Source organism: Mastigoproctus giganteus, chromosome 7 (assembly GCF_048544385.1).
Source record: "Mastigoproctus giganteus isolate SK-2022 chromosome 7, ASM4854438v1, whole genome shotgun sequence".
NCBI classification, from domain to species: Eukaryota; Metazoa; Arthropoda; class Arachnida; order Uropygi; family Thelyphonidae; genus Mastigoproctus; species Mastigoproctus giganteus.
In genome coordinates, this window is record NC_143581.1 from 34,884,755 (window position 1) to 34,906,215 (window position 21,461).

A 21,461-nucleotide genomic window follows, 5' to 3' on the forward strand; every position below is an offset into this window, starting at 1 on the left:
AGCTTTTATGCTATTAATACTGTTAGTGCATTACTAATTTTTGAATAAAAGGCAATAAAGAAGTTAGAAAAGGATAGTTTAGAGCTGTAGATCATTACATTTCTAGACATGTCAGTATATACGTATAATGTACCTATTGTCTTCACCGTGATGTCTGTCCACAAGTAATAATTCAGAATCCAGTGGATGGATTTTCATGAAGTTTTTATATTTGTGCCCTTTATAATGATTTGTCAAGCCTTCCCAAATTTTATTAAAATTGGGAATCTGGATAAATAATAATTTCCAATAGAAATCTGGAAATTATTATTTATTATTATTTTTTTTTCATACATATCACACGGGCCATCCACATACCAAGGGTTTAGTGTCAAACAATGTTAACTACAAAATCATTTTGTAGTTGATGTTTTTGTAATTAACCAAAAAAAGTCATTTGACATTTTCTTGGTTTACCAGAAATGTACTTACAGCCTAAGCTAACTTGTAAAGTACTACTGAGATACAGCTGTGTGACATGACATGCATTATTATTTGTATAAGGTAAGACTAAACTTATCGTAAAAAGAAAATGTAATTTTGTAGTTGATGTTTGATAACGTAACTAAAGCACTGGATATTATTTTTGTTGCCCTATGTGGGTTGGAGGAAAGAAGGGGCAATGCGGTGGATTGGACAGAAACAGTTTGTTTCTGTCCAATGGGCAGAAACAAACTGTTCTTAGTTCACACATAAAAGCCATTGCTTTTTGCTCATTTTTTTTTTTTTTTTATTACTATTATTATTTTTATAAATCACGAATTATTACTATTTGTTATTGTGCCTGAAATGTAATGCACTCCATTAACTAACTTTTTATTAGTAAGTATCTCAGAATGTGCCGTTATTAAAGTGAAGGTTTGCTGAGCTTTATAAACTTAAAAGGTATCAAGGCAGGATTAATTTATTTAATGTTCTTTTTCTACACATTTGAACTGGATTATAGTGTTATTCTTCTTCCAAGACAAGGAAACATGCCACTTAAGATATGCTGTTTTCTTGTATATTCAGAAACATACTAATTATACTAATGTATTGCTATCTGACTGTTAAGAAAGATTATGTGAAGTAATCAGCACTAATCAGCTAGATATTTTATTGTATGAAAATTAATTGTTATGTATTGTACTTTTAATGCCTCTGAAAATATACTCATTTTATTTATTACAAGCAGTGTGGTGTTTTCAATATGAATAAAATAAGAGATAACAGAATACACGCCAGAAAAGTCAATCGGGAAACAGATTCCCAATTGACTTTCTCTGTTTACCTGCATCGTAAACAGAGAAAATTCCAATATGATTAAAAGAAGAAGGATAATAAATATAACTTTATCTTTATTGCAGTAAAGTAAAGGGGGCTTAGGGAGATTATTCTTACATATAGTTTAGATAAGCATATGACTGCAAGTCTTGGTTGTGAACTGAGATTTAAAGTACATTTGATATAGAACATAAGTATAAAACATATAACGTACACTCTACACACACAATTTTGGCACTATTGTCGAAAGGATTATTAACTTCTTTTTCACTAGTCTGTTTTCAAAGCTAAATATGTAAGAAAACAATCAAGGTAATTCTCCAAAATGAATCCTTCAACTTCAATTTCAGCTGATCATATTACACAAGATACTAATACAAGTGCAGCTATTTATAATCTATGTTGTTACTTTACATGGAAACGTCTCTGGAGATGGCAAAGAAATTTCAATAATTATTTTTCAATACGTTTATTTCAATAATAAAACATCCTTTGCATGGATAACAAGGGCATTTGTAAATAATGCTCTGATTTTAAAAACAACAAATTTATACCAAGTTCTCAAAGGTCATCACACTGAGTTCTTCAAAGGCGGTGGTGGGGGAGATGCTGTCCCGTGTAAAAAGATCAGATGAAAGTATTTAGTGCTATTACAACAGGTTACCTAGTATGAAGAGTCAGTTTGAAATAGATGACTTGGATGCACAGTTTATGGATAGGTTGATATTTCATCAGTTTGTGAAAGGAAGAAATCAAGATATGAGAACAGCAATATATAAAAATAATTGATCAGGGACTGAAACTTGTAAAGAATTTAAAAAAATGTTGATTTAGATGCAAGATTAGGCAAGAAGAAATCTGAATGAAGGGTATCTGCTCCAGGCATATCTGATATATTGACACAATTAGTAAATGATCTTAATTTGCATCATACACAACTTGAGAATGAAACAAGACAGTACAGGAATCAGTTTTCTAAAGAAATTCTTTAAGGTCAAAAAGGATCAACAAAATATTCTTACCTGTCTAAGATCCTCTTTAGACAGCAAAAGAAGAGCTATCAACAGAATGATGATTCCAGATAAACCCAGTCTAGGATGAAATCTCCTAATGGCAATAAGAATTTAGCTTGTTTCTTTGTGAAACAGATGGACACTTTGCTAAATCTTGAAAAGTTAACTGAGATAAACAAATCAACATAAAGATTTCTCGTAATGCCTGTGTAGTAACATTTCCAAAGACACTTGCACTGCCATCACCCAAGGAGAGCACTTCTGATTTTGAAAATATCTGGACAATGAGGAATCTAGGAAATGGTCAGTGCAATCATTTTATGATTGTATTTTTAGTGAATTTCCAGATCCAAAAGATAATATGCAAAAACTTTCTTCTGCTCATGTTTCACAGAAATTTGGTTCTAATAATTTGATGGCTTGCTTTATGATAAGCATAAATGATATTCCTTATTCGACCCTATTAGATACAGGAATGCAAAAATCACTTATGTTTAATCAACTATTACATAAATTACATTCTAATTATCAAAGCATTTCATGCATATTAACCACACCAATCAAGGTAAAAACAACTTGTTGCACAATGAAATGGATTACTCAGATGATTCCAGATGAGTCCTTTGATATACATATTGTGAAGGAGCAATTTGACATCAATACTCGTCTAATCTTTGGGCAAGATTTTCTTCTTGAATCCAGTGCAAAGTTTGATTTCAAGAAAAGGGAAATTAATATTACCTCATATAATTTTCCTATGTGGAAGGGAGGGAAGCAGCACAACTTGATTGAAGCCAAAAGATCACTTCAAGCCTATAATAAGTGAACCCTTTAACACTTTTGTGGAAAATGCCACGACAAACATTTAAATTTAAGCTCGATAAGCATGCAATAAAAGATTTCTCACACCATGTTTACAAAAATATGCCAGAAATATTCTCAAACAAAGCAGCTGGCATAGAACATTCTGTTCAGGTCACTACTAACTTTTTTTTTTTTTTTTTTTTTTGTTGTTGTTTGTTCGCTGGCTGATGCTATATAAGCAGGCTTTCTTGCATCATTTGCCATTACTACTACTAACAAATCTGTTCACATCAGACATTATAAGACTTCTTTAAAATTCACAGAGAGAGAGGTTACAGAAGCTATTAAATGAATACAAAGAGGCTAGAAATCACTGAACCATCTGTCTCCCTGGAACTAACCTTTTATAGTTATTGATCCAAAACAAAACAGTATCTGTTTTGGAATTAAGAGCAGTAAATAAAGTGATAACCTCTAAAGATTTTCCTTTAAAAAGCATGGGAGAGATGCTACTGTGTTTGCATGGAGCAAACACGGTAGCATCTCTCTCATGTTTATATTTAAAAACTGGACTTAAATAGTGGCGGCCTCTATGCCCCACTGAGAACAGTGGACAAAAAATTTTCTGCGTTCAGCACGAGATGGTCAAAATACAATATCAGTTAACTTGTGTCACAAGGGACAACGAAGATTGCCCAAAGTTCTCAGTGTTTAATGAATTTAGTAATGAAAGGACTTCTTGGAAATGGTGTAGTTTGTTTTCAGAATGACCTAATTTATTCAAAGATTTAAGAACGTAAACTACTATTAGAAGTTTTCAAACAGCTTGCAGAGACAAATCTCAGGTTTAAGTACTCCGAATGCAATGTGTTTCTTTCTCAGGTCACTTATCTAGGATGCTGGATTACTGATAAAGAGAAATTTCCAGGTAATTACTGACTTTGCATCTACTAAGAACATAAAACAAGTGAGAATTTTATCATGCCTTCCTAGGCATGATAAATTTTTATCACTTTTTTCTAAGATAATACTACCTATAACCAATCTAACAAAAAGGGTGTCAGATTAATTTGGGAAGATGTTATTTTGGTTTTTAGGAGCATTGGCAACTAAGGCCATATTGCTCTGGGGATATGTGGTGGTCATTCCCTGACCTTTCCGTATCCTCTGTATTTGGTAGTCACGGGCTCAAACCCCCGTCTAATCAAGAAGCGTGTGCTACGCACTGCTGCTCCTGCCAACCTGGCTACGGAGGTGCCAATTTGGGAAGAACCCCAAGACACTGCCTTCAATCTGTTCAAACAGAAGATAACCTCTGTTACTATCATGACCCACCCACAGCTAGACAAACCATTCTTCATTTCAATGGATGCATCAGGAAAAGCAATAGCTGCCACAATCCATCAAAAGGTGTATGATCAACTTAAACCAATATTATTTGTTAGCAAAAGATTAAATCTAACTGAACAAACTATTCAACCATTGAATGAGAGGCTTTATCACTGAATTTATCACAGTTGTTGTTTTAAATCCTCTAGGAAATTAAAATATTTGTTTGGGAACTAGCCTTTTTAAATATGTTCTGACTATCAACCCTTATCCTTTCTAAGTCAAATGAAGGATAAAAACAGAACGATACTACTTAAGTGGATCTTGGAGATTCAGGAATACAACAATTATTTTCATACATCCATGGTAAACAAAATGTTGTTACTCATAATTTGTCAACAAGTAACATAGAAAATGACAACTTAGACTCTTATGTGATAATTCTGCAAGTAGATCATTCTCCAAATGTGGTTATATCCAGTAACAACAAAAGTGAAGAGAGAAATGTTTATTCTAATGATACTCACCCAACAGAAGTCCTCAGTAGAAAGCATTCTCATAATCTGAGACTAACAAAATTAAGAAGCCAAAATGTTTCTCTTAGGATTATTAAATACGTTATAGAATTCATAAACAGTTCTTTAAGCTAAGTTAATTTATCGTTATTTGTACGTGCTAAAAAACTGTTGTAATTTTTACCATGATAAAATAGCTTATATATATATATATATAATTTGTATTAATATTAAATTAAATTGAGTAAGTATGAATGGATGTAAAAGTTACACAAGGTGCCAGTATCTATAAGGGTGGGGAAAGTAGAAAAAGAAGAGTAGTCGATTAGTGAAACATGAAAGAATGTTAATATCCTAGAGGTTATGATGAATTAAGTAAATTATGGGCTGAATTGCCAAGCCAATATAGAATGGGGGAACTGTAAAGTAAAATTAGTATAACAAAATATTAATAAAATGCAAATAAAAATGAAAATAAAAATGTTATAGCTGTCATCAGATATTGGGGGGGGAGGAACAATTTTAGTAAAAGATTTAATATAGGAAATGCAAAAATTGCTTGATCTGATGTCAGCAGAAATGAATATTGATACATGATCAGGTATTTCATCAGGGGACTATACCTGACCATGTATCAGGAACTGCATTTCTATACTTGTCCATAGTAGTAGAAGAACGGTGAAAGGCCAAAAAGGAATGAAATTAAATTAGCACTTTTTAATGCAGTATGGACATGGTAGTCCCAATGCAGTGTAATATATTTAGGTGAAAATTAATTTAGGTAAAAATAAGTATTGAGTTGGGATAAAAATGGTTAATATCAATATGTTTAATATAAATATGTGGAATTTAGCGTAGGATTTAATTTTGTATAGATAAGAATCAGTGTATTTTAAAAATAAATTTGGAACAAGCAAATGGTATAAGGGTGAGGTATTAAATTGAGGATGGGAAGGAAAAAGGAGTATTTTAAATAAATAAAAATGAAAAATAGCAATAGAAGTAGAAAAGTTTGTTTCACCCTTGTTGCAGTAATAGTTTAACGAACGTGAAGAAATTTAGAATTAGACAGCAGAAAGATAAAAAAGGATAGAGAAAGTTATTAAACAACACTAAGCTCGTTGGGGTTGTGAAGCACAACCTCGTAGTAAGGGCTCTAGCATTTGTAAGCGTTAGTATAAAAGGGAGCTAATACTAAATGCTTGTATTGAAAGGAAAAATGTGTCGAGACATGCCGAGAAACGAATCTAAAACGAAACCGAAAGTATGATAAGACAGTGAAAGTGTACGATACCTGGTGTATTTCAAAAAATGAGAGGAAAAAATCAGCTGGCAGGAAAAATAAAGGCGGGGTGCTGAAATGCACAAATTCAGTAGAGTAGATGAATGCATGCAGGCTTAAACCAAATGAGCAATATATCTACGTGAGAAAACAATTTATATTATAGCAGCGAAGTGGACTTAACAGTAAGCTGTGAAGAAATTCAAAATAGCAGGAAAATAGAAACCTCTATAGTCGCATTTAGAATACAAGTACATGGAGATAATAATATTTAATTAGTGTTGAAAAAAGTAAAAAAAAAAAAAAAAAAAAAAAAAGAAAGAAAGAAAGAAACACGGTTGGAATAGTATGGCTTTACACTGATACAGTCATACAAAATTAAACATTATAGTTAATATATAAAGAATTATATACACGTAGGCCAGATGGGGCTATGTTATAATAAGCTAAAAAGTAAACGTATAAGAGTATGGTAAATAATAATAATCAAATATTTTGAGAAATAAATAAATTAATAATTATAATCTATCCAAATTTGCATGAAAGTGCATCCAAGGAGAAAGAACTGGTATATCCAACGAAATAAATAACATGGTGATTTGAGATCCAAAGGAGGTGCATTACATAAAACCAATTATAAAAGAACATGACATAAAGGAACATGAAATAACATGCAAAAGGTCTATATATATATATGAAACAGTTCCAAGGAAACCTTTAAAGTACAGGAAATAATTCCATATATATAATACTAGATAAATTCACAGGTAGTATCAAGTGTGAATTTATTGCGGAAATAGTAGTAAATGAAACCAAGGAAAAAGAATCAGTTATAAAGTGATATAACTCCAGGGATATAAGTAACAAGGTGACTAAAGATGAAATAAGTCTATGAAAATGCAACAATTCCAAGGAAACATTTAAGGTATAGAAGAACAGGAAATAATTCCGCGTACAGGTTAACCATCACTAATCCAGCAGTGTTGGGACCTGTGGGGTGCCGGATTAGTGAGTTTGCTGGATTACCGATGGTTATTTTAGCACATACATTTTATCCAACAGCTAATCACCTTCTACTACCTTTAACACATTGACTGCCAAGCTAGTTTAAGAAAAAAATTTCCCAGAGGCCAAAAAATATTTAGGAAATAATTTGATTAGTAATTCTAAAATAAATATTGTAATGTAATGTAATGTAAAAGATGAAATAAGTCTATGAAAATGCGACCATTCCAAGGAAACATTTAAGGTATAGAAGAACATGAAATAATTCCATGTACAGGTTGACCATCACTAATCCAGCAGCATTGGGACCTGTGGGGTGCCGGATTAGTGAGTTTGCTGGATCACCAATGGTTATTTTAGCACATACATTTTACCCAACAGCTAACCACCTTCTACTAACTTTAACACGTTGACTGCCAAGCTAGTTTCAGAAAAAATTCCCCAGAGGCCAAAATATATTTAGGAAATAATTTGATTAGTAATTCTAAAATAAATATTATAATGTCAGTGTTGTCATTTTTTCGCTTAAAATATATATAAAAAAAAGTCATTTTTTTTATGTCACATATATGTGGCCACACATGTTGGTTACTTTATTTCTTGAGAAGACGTGTCGGCCATGTACATGTACGAAGGTCGTTTGTGATTAGTTCATTGCATGCATGGCGAGTGCTGCAATAAAACTAATTACGATAACATAAACTCTCAAACATTGCAATAAGTTTGTCGGTATTGTTAGAGATTTTGTGAAAACAAGTTCATTAGCACGCTGTATTATCCACCATATTGCGTTCTGTTGTGTTTTTCTGCAAGTTTGTATAAATGTGTTGTAAAATAAAAATTAAAAAATCTAAAAAGGAATGGCTAAAATAAAATTACTAAGATAAGAGGAACTGAGAGAAATTGCTGGAGTTTACAATTAAGCAGAGTTAAACTTCTGACAGACACACCGCTGTCGAGTTTTTTCAGAAGTTCAACTTTATCTGTTATGGATAATGTATGGTGTTTGCACTTTACACCACAAGAGGAACTTCCTTTATGCATTGGAATCATGGCTGGGGCTAAATGTGAGCAGGTTATAATAATAAATGCAGAAAAACAAGTGGGAACGGTTTGCCAGTGTTTACGAGTTCGCACCAACAGCTGATGCCGCAACCAATGCCACCAAAACAGTAGCGGCAGGTCAGTGCACCGACCTGGGAAATTTGAAATTACGGTCATGGAAATTATGTCCGAATTAGTGATAGTCGACCTGTATATAAAACTAGAAGGATCCACAGGTAGAATCAGGTGTGAATTTACTATGAAAATAATAGTAAATGAAACCAAGGAAAAATAATCAGTTGACATTACATCCAAAAATGTAGAGATATCATTTCAGAGATATGAGTAGCATGGTGAATAAAGATCCAAAGGTGGTGTAGTTATGGATCCAATTATAAAAGAACAGGACATAAGTCCATGTAAATGAAACAATTCCATGTACAGCTGTGCCACCATATCTGCTGATTCAATTACCTGCAGTTAACCATGGAGAAAAAAAAACAAAAAAAAAACTTAACACGTACTACTCGCATGTCCAATACGATGATTCCCTTTATTTTTTATGATGTCGATTTTAAATCGAATAGCTTCCCTTGATTTTTACAACGTTGCATATGGTTTCATCACCAATATTATAATAGTTCTTTAGAGATTTAACGGATGCACCGTTTTCAAACTTTTGTTTAATTTGAAAGCACAACTCTTGCGTTGGCCCATCATTTTCGAGATTTCTAAAAAAAAAAAAAAAAAAGTTACTACACGTAGTTCTTGACTTTACGAGTTAATTCGTTCCTAGCGCGCGCTCGTAAAGTGGGAGTGTATTTCCCATAGACAATGTTAAAAATAGGGGTTTCGTTATCAACAATAAAATTAGTTAGCTAATTAGTTTGTTTAAACAATGATTGATTTATCCAAAGAAATGAAAACGTATCCTGTCAAATCAAGCAAATTATAAAAAAAAAGAGAAATTATTTATGACTTAAAAATGTTAAAGAATGTCTATTCTTCATCATCATCATCGACTAAATACACACCCATTGATCACTCATTATTGGCTCGGCACTCATTGGTTTGCTGCACAAGGAGTGTGTTTATTTACAAGATAATCTTCTCTTTTCTTTATAAATTTCAATAGCATGCATAAGCATTTTTTAATGGAATGCACAAATTGCAACTAACATGATTTGTACAGAGTAACAAGTTTACGAAGCAAAAAAAAAAAAAAAAAAAGTAGAGAAGATTCTGAAAATTTATTTATGTTTTTTATACGACTGAAGATTTCAGTAAAGGGCAAACGCATTTCCACCATAATAACATAAAAACCCACACAACTCCAGCCATCGGTATTTTCACAAATGCAATAACATCGAGTTTAGTACCCATTTATAATTGCTTGCAGTAACAGAAAAGCCCAATACACCGGAAAGTGCAAATTGTTTAATGGTCGTGACTTCCAGAAATGTGCTTTAGAAAAATATCACAAAGCTGTTCAAATTTGGTTCTTATAACATATGATAACGATGAGTGGTGTGTTTAATGATTTGAATTGGTAACTAATACAATTTACACTATAAAAAGGACCTTTTAGGGAGTTATATAGAAAAAATTTGAAATTCTGAGGTCGCGGAATGAATTACCAAAAAACAATGTGCTATTGGGTTCACATTATGATATTTTCGCGATACGATGGTAACGGATTAATATCGTAAAGCGATATTAATCCGTTTATGAATGTTTAACATTCATTTTTTGCAATTAATGTTCATATTTTCGATTTTGTTGATACTTGATACTACAAAAAAAAAAAAAAAAACCTTGCAAACCCGGGAACTTGTAAAGCGAAAACTGCCTGTATATATATATATATATAAAAATCCAACATCCCTGACATAAATAACGAAACAAATTTCACCTTTTGCGGTGCGATGGAACACAGCAATTGATGCGATGCACTAAATCAAATTAAACATCTGGTCTCTCTCTCTCTCTCTTTTTTTTTGTTTTGAGTGATAGGTGTGAAGACAGCGGGGATGGCAAGATAATAGGTACACTAATCTCCTAATGACGACTTATAACGCTGGTTCTTGTCGCTTATTTACGACTTACAAAATATCTGTTTATACCTATTCTAGTTATTACTTGAATTTTATGATTTCTGGTTGATTTTATTATTTTTATTTTTTTAAATTTGGAGTCTTGAAGTGTCCCAGTAAATCAAGAGTCTGCTATACTTTATTATTACCATATTTAATGTCTTACTGTGTGTTTCTTTTATCAATTTAACTTTATTATACGTATGTATTATGTACAAGAAAATCACGTTTAACACCTGCTGACAGGGGGTCAGCAGGTGTTAAAGTTTGCTTATATCTGCGGTTTCAGCCATTTTGGAACGTAACTGCGGATATGGGGGTCTTACTGTATATCAATTGAGATATATCTATATGTAGTATTGGGTGTAGATTCACTGTGGAAAGAAAGAATAGTAAATGTATCCTACGATAAAGATACCAGTTGACAAATCCATTGGTAGTGTAGTTAAGAATCCAATCATAAAAGAACAGGAAACAAAGTTTATGGACATGACACAGTTAAGTGGTATACACTAGAGTCACTAAAATCAGAGGGTTGTTATATGATTTTAGTGAAAAAAAAAAAAAAAAAAAAAAAAAATGGATATTCAAAGGTGTAGTACGTTAACATAAGCTTGAGAAATCCAAGACCGCCCCAAAGTAAATTCTACATATGATAACAACCGTATCCTAAAACAAATCATTAGAAGTCAGCCAAGACACAATATGGGCAGATAACAATATTTTTTAGGTGGTAAGCTACTAGGCTTTACATACCAACTAAGAAATATTGTTCAAGGTTTAGGCCTAAATGGATGTCAGATGAACTAAGGAGACATATGGCAGAGAAGAAAACTGCATGGGATACATATAAATTAATGGGTGACATGGAAGCCTATGATAGGTATAAGCTAATCTGTAACCAAGTTATAAAGGAGATTAGGCAGGAAAAGGCAGATGAGAAATCTTTGACAAAGGATGCAAAGAAAAACAACAAAGAGTTCTTTACCTATGTAACCTCTAGAAGGAAAGGGATGAATCAGATTGGTCCACTGGATATTGATGGTTCAACTGTTGATGATCCTGATCATCAACAGTTGAACTAACAAACATGTGGCTAACAAACTAAATGGGTATTTTGCATCTACATTCACAAATGAGGAGTAGAATAGATAAGACAGAGGTAGAATAGATGTGCGGAAGTTTGCCTTTAGCCAGCGGGTAGTTGGTTGGTGGAACAGACTTCCATCCTTCGCTGTGGAAGTTGACAGCCTAAATAAATTTAAGGCTGAGCTGGACAGTTTTTTGAACCAACAGAGGGGTGAAATGGGAGCTTTTTTCCCCCCCTTTTCTTTTCTTAAAAGCTCATGTTGCATAAGCTTGCTTTCTTGCATCATATGCCTCTACCAATGCTAATAAATATAAGTAAGTCAAGATTCAAGAAGGGAAGCTAATTATACGTAATTTCATTGGATATATGAGAAAAGTGAAACATAAGAGTAGAAACTTAGTGAATAAAGTCTTTTTCTTTTCCCTTTTTCAATGCTAATTATAAATTATCTCCATGTACTTGTATTCTAAATGCGACTATAGAGGTCTCTATTTTTCTGGTATTTTGAATTTCTTCTCAGATTACTATTAAGTCCACTTTGCTGCTATAAATTGCTTTCTCATGTAGATATATTGCTCATTTGGTTTAAGCCTGCATACATTCACCTACACTACTGAATTTGTGCTTCTCAACTCCCTGCCAGCTCATTTTCTCCTTGCATTTCTTGAAATACTAAGGGTATCATACACTTTCACTGTCTTATCATACTTTCGGTTTCGTTTTAGATTCGTTTCTCGGCAGGTCTCGACATATTTTTCCTTTCAATACAAGCATTTAGTATAAGCTCCCTTTTATACTAATGTTTATAAATGCTAGAGCCCTTACTATAAGGTTGGGCTTCACAACCCCAGCAAGCTTAGTGTTGTTAAATAACTTTCTCTATACGTCTTTTTATCTTTCTGCTGTCTAATTTTAATTTTTTTCCCGTTCGTTACACTATTAGTGCAATACAAGGATGGAACAAACGTTCCTACTATCCTACTTCTATTGCTATTTTTCGTCTTTATTCATTTAAAATACTCCTTTTCCTTTCCCATCTTCAATTTAATACCTCACCCTTATACCATTTTGCTTGTTCCAAAGTTATTTTTAAAATACACTGTTTCTTATCTATACAATATTGAATCCTACACTAAATTCCACGTATTTAGTATTAGCATTAGCAAGGGCACATTATGCAAGAAAGCAAGCTTATATAGCATCAGCCAAAAAAAAAAAAAAAAACACAAACAGCACACTCTCTTCTCATTTCACCTATTCATTCACTCCAAATGTTTGCCTAGTTCTGCCTTGAATCTATTTAAGCTATCAACTTCTACGACAGATTGAAGTTTGTTCCAGCAATTAACCACCTGCTGGCTAAAGGCAAACTTCCGCACATCTATCCTACAACTGTCTTCCCTCAATTTGAATTTATGCCCTCTCAAGCGATTATTCTGAGCAAGAGGAAGAATCCCATCAGCATTGAGCATGCTCAAACCATTCAAGGCTTTATACACCTCTATCAGATCACCTCGCCGGTGCCTAGTCGCCAGACACTAATTTGCAAATTAAGCCTTTCTTTGTAACAGCAACCCTTTGTTCCATTCACTAATCTTGTTGCCGTTCTCTGCACTCATTCCAACAGCTCTACATCCTTCTTAAAATTAGTCCTCCAGACCTGTATACAGTACTCAAGGTATGGCCTGATCATTGCCTTATACAAGGGGATAATCACCTCCTGATCCCTGCCAGAAAAATTCCTGTATATCACTGACAAGACACCAGACCGTCTCCACTGCTCAGAAAACTTTATATCTGCCTCCAAAATTACCTCCAGGTAGGTCCTTTTCACTCTCTACCACTGTCAATGTAGTACCACATACTATGATTTTTTAGTGTTTCTCACCAACCATTGAAGTAAAAACCGAAAGACGAAAAACCAAATTCTTAAAATTTTAATATTTACAATAAATTTATTTACAAACAAAACAAAATACCATATCACTGATGATAGTAATTTTAAAATAAGACAACTGTGATATACAGTAAATATGCAAGGTGATAATACAAATACCGAATTTAAAATACAATAAAATATACTAGGTTAAAAGCGCTAAAATACTAACTGAAGATTTCAAAGGCTTCTGCCTTCTTTCTCAACAGTGTACTTCTATTCTGCGGTGCATCATTAAATACCAGCAGGTTCGTGGTGCGTCTCACGTAAACGTATACTGTTCCCGTTGGAACCGGATGTGGCTCGGGAGCATTTCAGGCAAAAACGTTCATCCCCTCTAAGGATTATCGCCTCAAAGAGGGGATGAATGCATGTGCCCCTATCTTGTCATCACTGATCGAGCGCATAGATTTTGGGACCGCAAGTGGCTCGAAAGCTTACGAATTAGTTCTATTGAGAATAATATAAATAGAGATAGGGGCGCACGCATTCATCCCCTCTTTGAGGCGGTAATCCTTAGAGGGGATGAACGTTTTTGCCTGAAACGCTCCTGAGCCACTTCCGGTTCCGACGGGAACAGTATACGTTTACGTGAGACGCACCGCGAACCTGCTGGTATTTAATGATGCACCGCAGAATAGAAGTACACTGTTGAGAAAGAAGGCAGAAGCCTTTGAAAGCTTCAGTTAGTATTTTAGCGCTTTTAACCTAGTATATTTTATTGTATTTTAAATTCGGTATTTGTATTATCACCTTGCATATTTACTGTATATCACAGTTGTCTTATTTTAAAATTACTATCATCAGTAATATGGTATTTTGTTTTGTTTGTAAATAAATTTATTGTAAATATTAAAATTTTAAGAATTTGGTCTTTCGTCTTTCGGTTTTTACTTCAATGGTTGGTGAGAAACACTAAAAAATCATGGTATGAATATACCCAACCCCAGAGGCCTATTTGAAGAAATGTAGTACCACACAGCTGATACATTACTCTGGGGTTACAGCTTCCCATATGCAGTATTTTACATTTGTCAATGTTAAACTTCAGTTGCCACCTCTCAGCCCATCTGCTCAACTTTTCTAGATCCTGTTGCAGCAGTGTACTGTCATTAGTGGCATTAACAACCCTGCTGACCTTCGTGTCCTCTGCAAACTTGGACATTAAGCCTGATATACCATCATCAATATCATTAATGAATACAGAAAACAACAATGGACCCAACACTGAACCCTGGGGGACCCACTAATAACATTAGTCCACGAAGAACAGTGTCCACTACCACTCTGTCTTCTCCCACTCAACCATCCCTTTATCCATAGCAGGAATTTGCCTCAATGCCACCATTTATATTAAATGTATTGATATGAACCATTTTTATCCCAACTCAATACTTATTTTTACCTAAATTAATTTTCACTTAAATATATTACATTGCATTGGGACTACCTTGTCCATACTGTATTAAGAAGTGCTAATTTCATTTCACTCCTTTTTAGCCTTTCACTTTTCTTCTACTACTGTGGACAAGTATAGAAACTCAGTTCCTGATACATGGTTAGGTGTAGTTCCCTGATGAAATACCTGATCATGTATCAATATTTATTTCTCCTCACATCAGATCAAGCAATTTTTGCATTACCTATATTAGACCTTTTACTAAAATTGTTTCCCCCATATCTGATGACAGCTATACCATTTTCATTTGCATTTTATTAATATTTGTTATACTAATTTTACTTTACAGTTCCCCCCATTCTATATTGGCTTGGCAATTCAGCCCATAATTTATTAATTCATCATAACATCTAGGATATTAACACTCTTTCATGTTTCACTAATCGACTACTCTTCTTTTTCTACTTTACTCATCCTTATAGATACTGGCACATTGTGTAACTTTCACACATCCATTCATACTTACTTAATTTAATTTAATATTAATACAAATTACATATACTCTTGCATCTTTTAATGCTGCTTTGTGATTTTAAGTGCATCTGCCATACACAATTTATTAATCTTGTTTTCACTGAAACCATTTTATCTACTGTTTACCTCTGTTCTATGTTACTCTTTAAACTTTTCTTTTAAAGAGTTACATTAAAAACTCATTTATATATATATATGAAGTTTATACTGCCAGCAAACATGTGATCAAACATTCCTAATGATGTGGAATTTTTCTCACTTACTAGGGATTGACTACTTCAAATAATCAAACTTTTCATTTTTGTTTGGATCAGTGTTTGGTTTTTCAGTGATGAGTGAAATTCTTCATGATTAACAGCAAAACATATGTGGCAGTCCTCATCAGAGTTTATTTAAAAAAGAAAATGTAAATGGGGAAACAGCATACATTAAGCAAACCAGCAGTTCTGGTGTAAAAATTCTGGTACAAGAAAAGTCTATTGTACGAGTGAGAGCCAAGTCTCCCTGTTTTGTGCTAATTGGAAAATGTCAGTAGGAGATAGTTGTGCAGATTCATTAAGGATTTTGCTGATGTACTGCCAGAATAGAATTTTGGGTTTCCCTCAATTCCTATGGCCATATGTTGGTTTGTAGAGAGCAAGCGGAATAAAGTGAGCTGCTGGCGGATGTCTAAGTTGATGTGTCCAAGCCATCTCAGTTGACTTTTTTGGAGATTTTGTCACCAAAGGTTCTTGAACACTTTCTTGTAAAATTATTGCAGTGGTAATATGGTCCCTCCAGGAGTACACTAGAAGAGTTCTAAGGTAGGAGGTGCCAAAATGATTGATAATGTCAGAAGCTTTGTTGGTGGAAATGTTCCAGGTTTGAGCACCATATAGGAATAATGACAAACAGTGCTCTTAAATATAATCTTATTTTTGTATCTGTAGTGATTAGAGGGGATTTCCATATTTTATTTAGAAACTGCACATCCTTTTGCTTTATTTTGACAATATTGTTTATTAACATCCTATATATTTATTTATCACTTTTATTCAATTTCATCAACTTCTGGATACTTCTGGATCTGAATTCCAAACAATTTCTTCAATTCTGACCATATTGGACAACTGAAGCTCCTTTAATTTTCACCCTCCTCTATTAAAACTGCATCTACTGAAAGATATCAAGCCAACTCGTACATTAATGAACAGATTATTTCAAACATACTTGAAACACACATGCACATATAAATATGTGTTTATGTACTGCTGAAAGGGTTAAGGATTGCTTACTGGACTGTCATTTTAACACATTATTATTATTAGCCATATGGTGCAAGGAAGTTTGAGGCTTATGCTGCACCAGCAAAAAAAAAAAAAAAAAAAAAAAAAAAGTTTCTGAATTACTCCGAGAGAGAGAGAGAGAGAGAGAGAGAGAGAGAGAGAGAGAGAGAGAGAGAGAGAGAGAGAGAGAGAGAGAGAGAGAGAGAGAGAGAGTGTAGAAGGAAATCACCAAGAAAAAGAAGAATGATGATATCCTGCTCAGGACCCTGGGTGTGCCAAGCCCATACTCACCAGATGTGAGCCCCTGAGGTTAAAATTATCAAAATTAGCTTGGATTCATGCTTACCCTTTCAATTAGATGCTGAAGCCTTAGTCTGTATCTGTCTTTTTCTTGAAGTACAAAAAGGTCTCTCATAGAACCAGTTAAGGATTGTGGAGGGGGAATCTATAAAACAAATTGTGTGTACGTGAATACAGTATTATCAATATAACATAATGACATACCTTTCTTAGATACAGTGGTTTTCAACCTTTTTTTAATAACGGCACCCCTAAGTAATTTATTTTATTTTGCGGCACCCCTACTCAATTTTCTGCCTGTTTGATCCGATTCTCTCTTTTTGTGTGTGTGTATATATATATATTATTAAAAAATATATATGTTATATGATATTTATCACAATAATATAATTATAAAAATTATATTTCATAATACAAATTATGTATATAATTTTATTCTTTATATAGAAGTACTAAGTAAACATCAATTATAGATCACCACAAAATTAAAAAGATACTGTACACCATTTTATAATGAAATAAACATATAAATTAAAAAATAATAAGTTTAAGTAACTTAAACTCAAATTACGTGGCACCCCTGGAATGCTGTTGCAGAACTCTAAGGTGCTGCGGCATCCCGGTCGAAAACCACTGTCAGATATTTGTACACATGACACCAGAAAATGAACAGAAAACTTCCATATAAAGTAGTAAACCAATTATACAAATACCTAAAATTTCTTATTGATAATATATATCAGCAAAGCTGATCCTAATGTGCAGAATGAAATACAGGTCACTGGAAAAAAAAAAGTTTTCCAACATTTCAAACATTACTTTCAAAATAAAAAAGGTAATATTTAAAGAAAATACCTAGAAATCAAAGTTTAATGTGATATCTTAACAAGGTCTTGTGCACTTGCAGTGATAGCTGTATTACACATCCACAGCAGTTAGCAATATGGCATCAATCGGCAGAATGTGCAGTGCATCATGTGCTATACTGAAAGTAAGTAGACTATTAGTTATGTCATTTTAAGTGTGCATATGAGGAGGCTCCCGCTGATAACAATTTCTGATTTATCTACTCATTTAAAGAAACTGAGTAGATAATATGTATATAAAACCAGAAGAAATCTATTACTCACCGCATTTGGGAACAAGACCGGGTCAAACAACTATGTGCCACATAGGCACTGAGAACACATTCCAACAAAATATGACTTAGACGTGAAATTAAGAATGATTGTGACAGTTAGTTGACCGAGGGATATCATGTGGTTAATATGCAGTACAGTTTAAGCAACACTAACATAATAAATAAATAAAATTCCATTTATTCTTGATACAGTCGAGACCAAAAAAGTTTACTCACTATCACGATCACAAACATACTAAATTAATTATTAAAATCAGCCAATTTTTTGGCATCACAGTTCTTTCTTGTAGCAGCACGTGGACTTGAACTCACAACCTCCTTACTTATGGACATGCACACTAACCACAGGGCTACAATTGGTCCAGTAAAAGAGTTAACACAAAGATTATGCTGTTTTACTGAAAATGTTATAAAGTTAATGGAAAACACCCTAATATAAACACTTAAATAGCTTGCCAACATTTCAAGAAGTCAGTTTATCATTGTCAAGCCTGGTAATTTGGCACTTAGATTGATGTGGAATGGAAAACTACTGTAAGTGGAGGCACTCTGGGACTACTGTAAACCTTAGGGAACACTTGAGGCAGCCAATCAGATTTGAAAATATGAAATGGTACCTGAGAGCTAGGGTACTGGGTAATAAAATGGGCAGAGAAAAGAAAGCCAATATGACTTATAATTTTGGGAGGGCAAGCAGAAAAGATGGAAACAGGGCAGGATGAGGGAATACAAGAAACTGGAAAGTGAGAAAAGATAGATCTAAGAAACTTGAATTATTGTAGCTATCATGGAATAATTTCATTCCACACTTAACTGAAGGATGGTGGGCAAATCAAATATTGGCTCCAATCAAATACTTTGTTGATCACTGACACTGATGCATTTGATAAAATAAGCTTCCCTAGAAGTCCTTCAGGTGTGTGAAGAGTCAGTTGAGAGGTCAGTTTTGTTGACGAAATTCCACAAGCCTCCAACAGCTGAGATTTTATGAGCTGCAGTTTCAGACTCTGATTCTACATATTGGGCATCCTTTCCATTTTTTCCTTTCTTATTTTTTTATTTATTTATTTTTTTTAAAGTCTTCTGGATTTGTTGATGAAGGGGCAATTCAGATGACAGATTGGACCTCTGGGGTTGGATGGATATTGGTTGTCACCAGAGGGCTTTTGCTTTAAGAATTGGGAGCCTACATTGAAGGTGGGTATGCTGTATGGCTAGGCTGCTTTTGTTATGATACTGCTGCAAGCTGTACAGGATGATGACCTGATCTTTTGGATTCTCTCTTTCTTTGAAGGATTACTGAAGTTGTGGACAGCGTTTTTTGTAATTTGGTTTATGAATTCTGCTGGATAGGTAATCTTCTTATCACAGGCTTTCTTTCCTCTGCCCATTTTTTCAATTTCATTTGTTCTCCCCCCTCCTTTTCTACCTTATTCATAATCTACCATTCATCATTTCCAAGTAAAGCAGCTCATCTTTCAATCCTTAATCCATTACTCTAGATTGCAGCTTGAATTTAATCCCATTGCTCTTCTCAAGCACATCCTTCCTATTATACAGAACTCCAGTTCTCAGGTGCCATCTCATATACACACATCCCATTGGCTACCTCAAGCATTCCCTAAGGTAAAATGATGCCAAGTTGTTTAAAGTGTTTGTTTTGAGACGTTTTCACTAACTTTATAATATGTTCAATTATACAGCTTAATCTTTACATGTGGCAAGTAAAGTAGCTTAATTTCACTTACTGTGCTTTATAACCATATGACGACAGTATCACAAGATACTTTTCATGAATGAAATTATGTTACACACTACAGGTGTTATGTACAGGCGTACACATCACCAATGTGATCCTGCAAGATTGTGATAGGACTCTTCTTTTTTTGGCAAGGAAAAAAAAAAAAACCTGCTATCACAGGAGATATCTGACTATTACAAAAATTATTTCTTTTCTCAAAAAATCAACGACACAGAGAGAAATGAGAATAAAACTGCTCTAATTAGATGAATCCCTCCAAAATTTCAGTCATCAGTTTCACAGTGCAATGAACAGGTTTTCTAACTTCAAACAGAAAACATGGAATGATAAAACTGGCTTCCAAAAATTCAGGATCATATGCCACTGAACTTTTTTCAATGGCATAAGATCACAAAAATGAAAATCATCATTTCTGTGAAGATAATTTATGATTTGAGACATCTACAAGAATGAATCTCTACAGCTGTAGCAACAATGACTGAAGATATGCTCCACTTTATGTTGATGGAATTTGATTATCACTTGGTTATCCACAGAGCAATAAACTGAATTAAAATTGAGAATTTAAGATAACATTAAACTTCAAGTGTTTCTTCCTAAAATACTGGTGTTATTTGTTTTATATTCACAAAGTTTATCCTCCATCATGCATAGTAGCATGATGTCTGATAATCCCATGTTAAAAACTCTTAACAGAGTCTCACAAGAATATTTCATATTTCTCTCTTTTTTTTTATCCTAGTTAATAATACTAGATGTAGTGAAATTCTGAAATATCATATAGTCACAGTATTGTTTTTTAAACTTATATTTTGCAACCAAATTAGTCACACATATTGCTCTTTTGTATTGCAACTTCAGTAATTTATTATATGGCCACATTCTGAATGTTTATCAATAACATTTTTCTTGTCAGTACATTATACATACTGCACGCTCAATTATTCATAATAATCATAAATTTAAAGTTCAGTTTCATATAAAAAAACTTAAAAAGCTGAAATAATGCCTGCTTTTACACATCCCATTTTAGTAGTTTATACTGCAGCCACACACATGTAAATTTCACACTGATTTTTTATCCTGGTTAACAATACTCTATCCCAAAAGTTCCCAAACTGTGCACCGCGGCACCCTAGAGTGCCAAGCAAACTCACAGGGGCAGCGCAGGATATTTTAAATCTTCAAGGGAAACACAATGATATTTGACATCTGTAGGACATTGCACAAACTACTAGCTCGAGGTAGTTCACAGTTTCAACATTATTTATTAAGTTGCTTGGACTTAACTACTTAATAAACGGAACTGTTAGGTGTTTCTTTTGGCCTAGGGGCACCATGAAAAAGTTACTGAGACACTAAGGGTGCTGTGAACCAAAAAAGTTTGGGAACCTCTGTTCTATGCATTAAAAAAAATAAAATACAAATTTCATAGTTTTAATTTCTTATTTCACTATTTTTAAAAATATTATCATGCAGTACAAAAAGTTTTTAATTAATATTTCTTTTTCAGTTAAGCCTTGTCTATGAACTATTAAACTAAGCTTGAATGCACTGTTAAAATAAAAATACTGTAAAACTAATTACTTTTGCTAATTGCCACATTCATCTTCAGAAAATTTTTTTATATATTGCTAGTAAATCCTT

General features: G+C 33.5%; 1 protein-coding gene across 1 annotated transcript in view; it reads right to left on the reverse strand.

Annotated features, from left to right (window-relative positions):
* The window catches only part of LOC150082811 (uncharacterized), a 204,515-nt gene that overhangs the window by 35,510 nt on the left and 147,544 nt on the right, over positions 1-21,461 (reverse strand). The window contains exon 7 of the mRNA XM_090378290.1: positions 16,958-17,056. Within this exon, the coding sequence (XP_090234416.1) occupies positions 16,958-17,056 (99 nt within the window). The remainder of the gene's footprint in view (positions 1-16,957; positions 17,057-21,461) is intronic.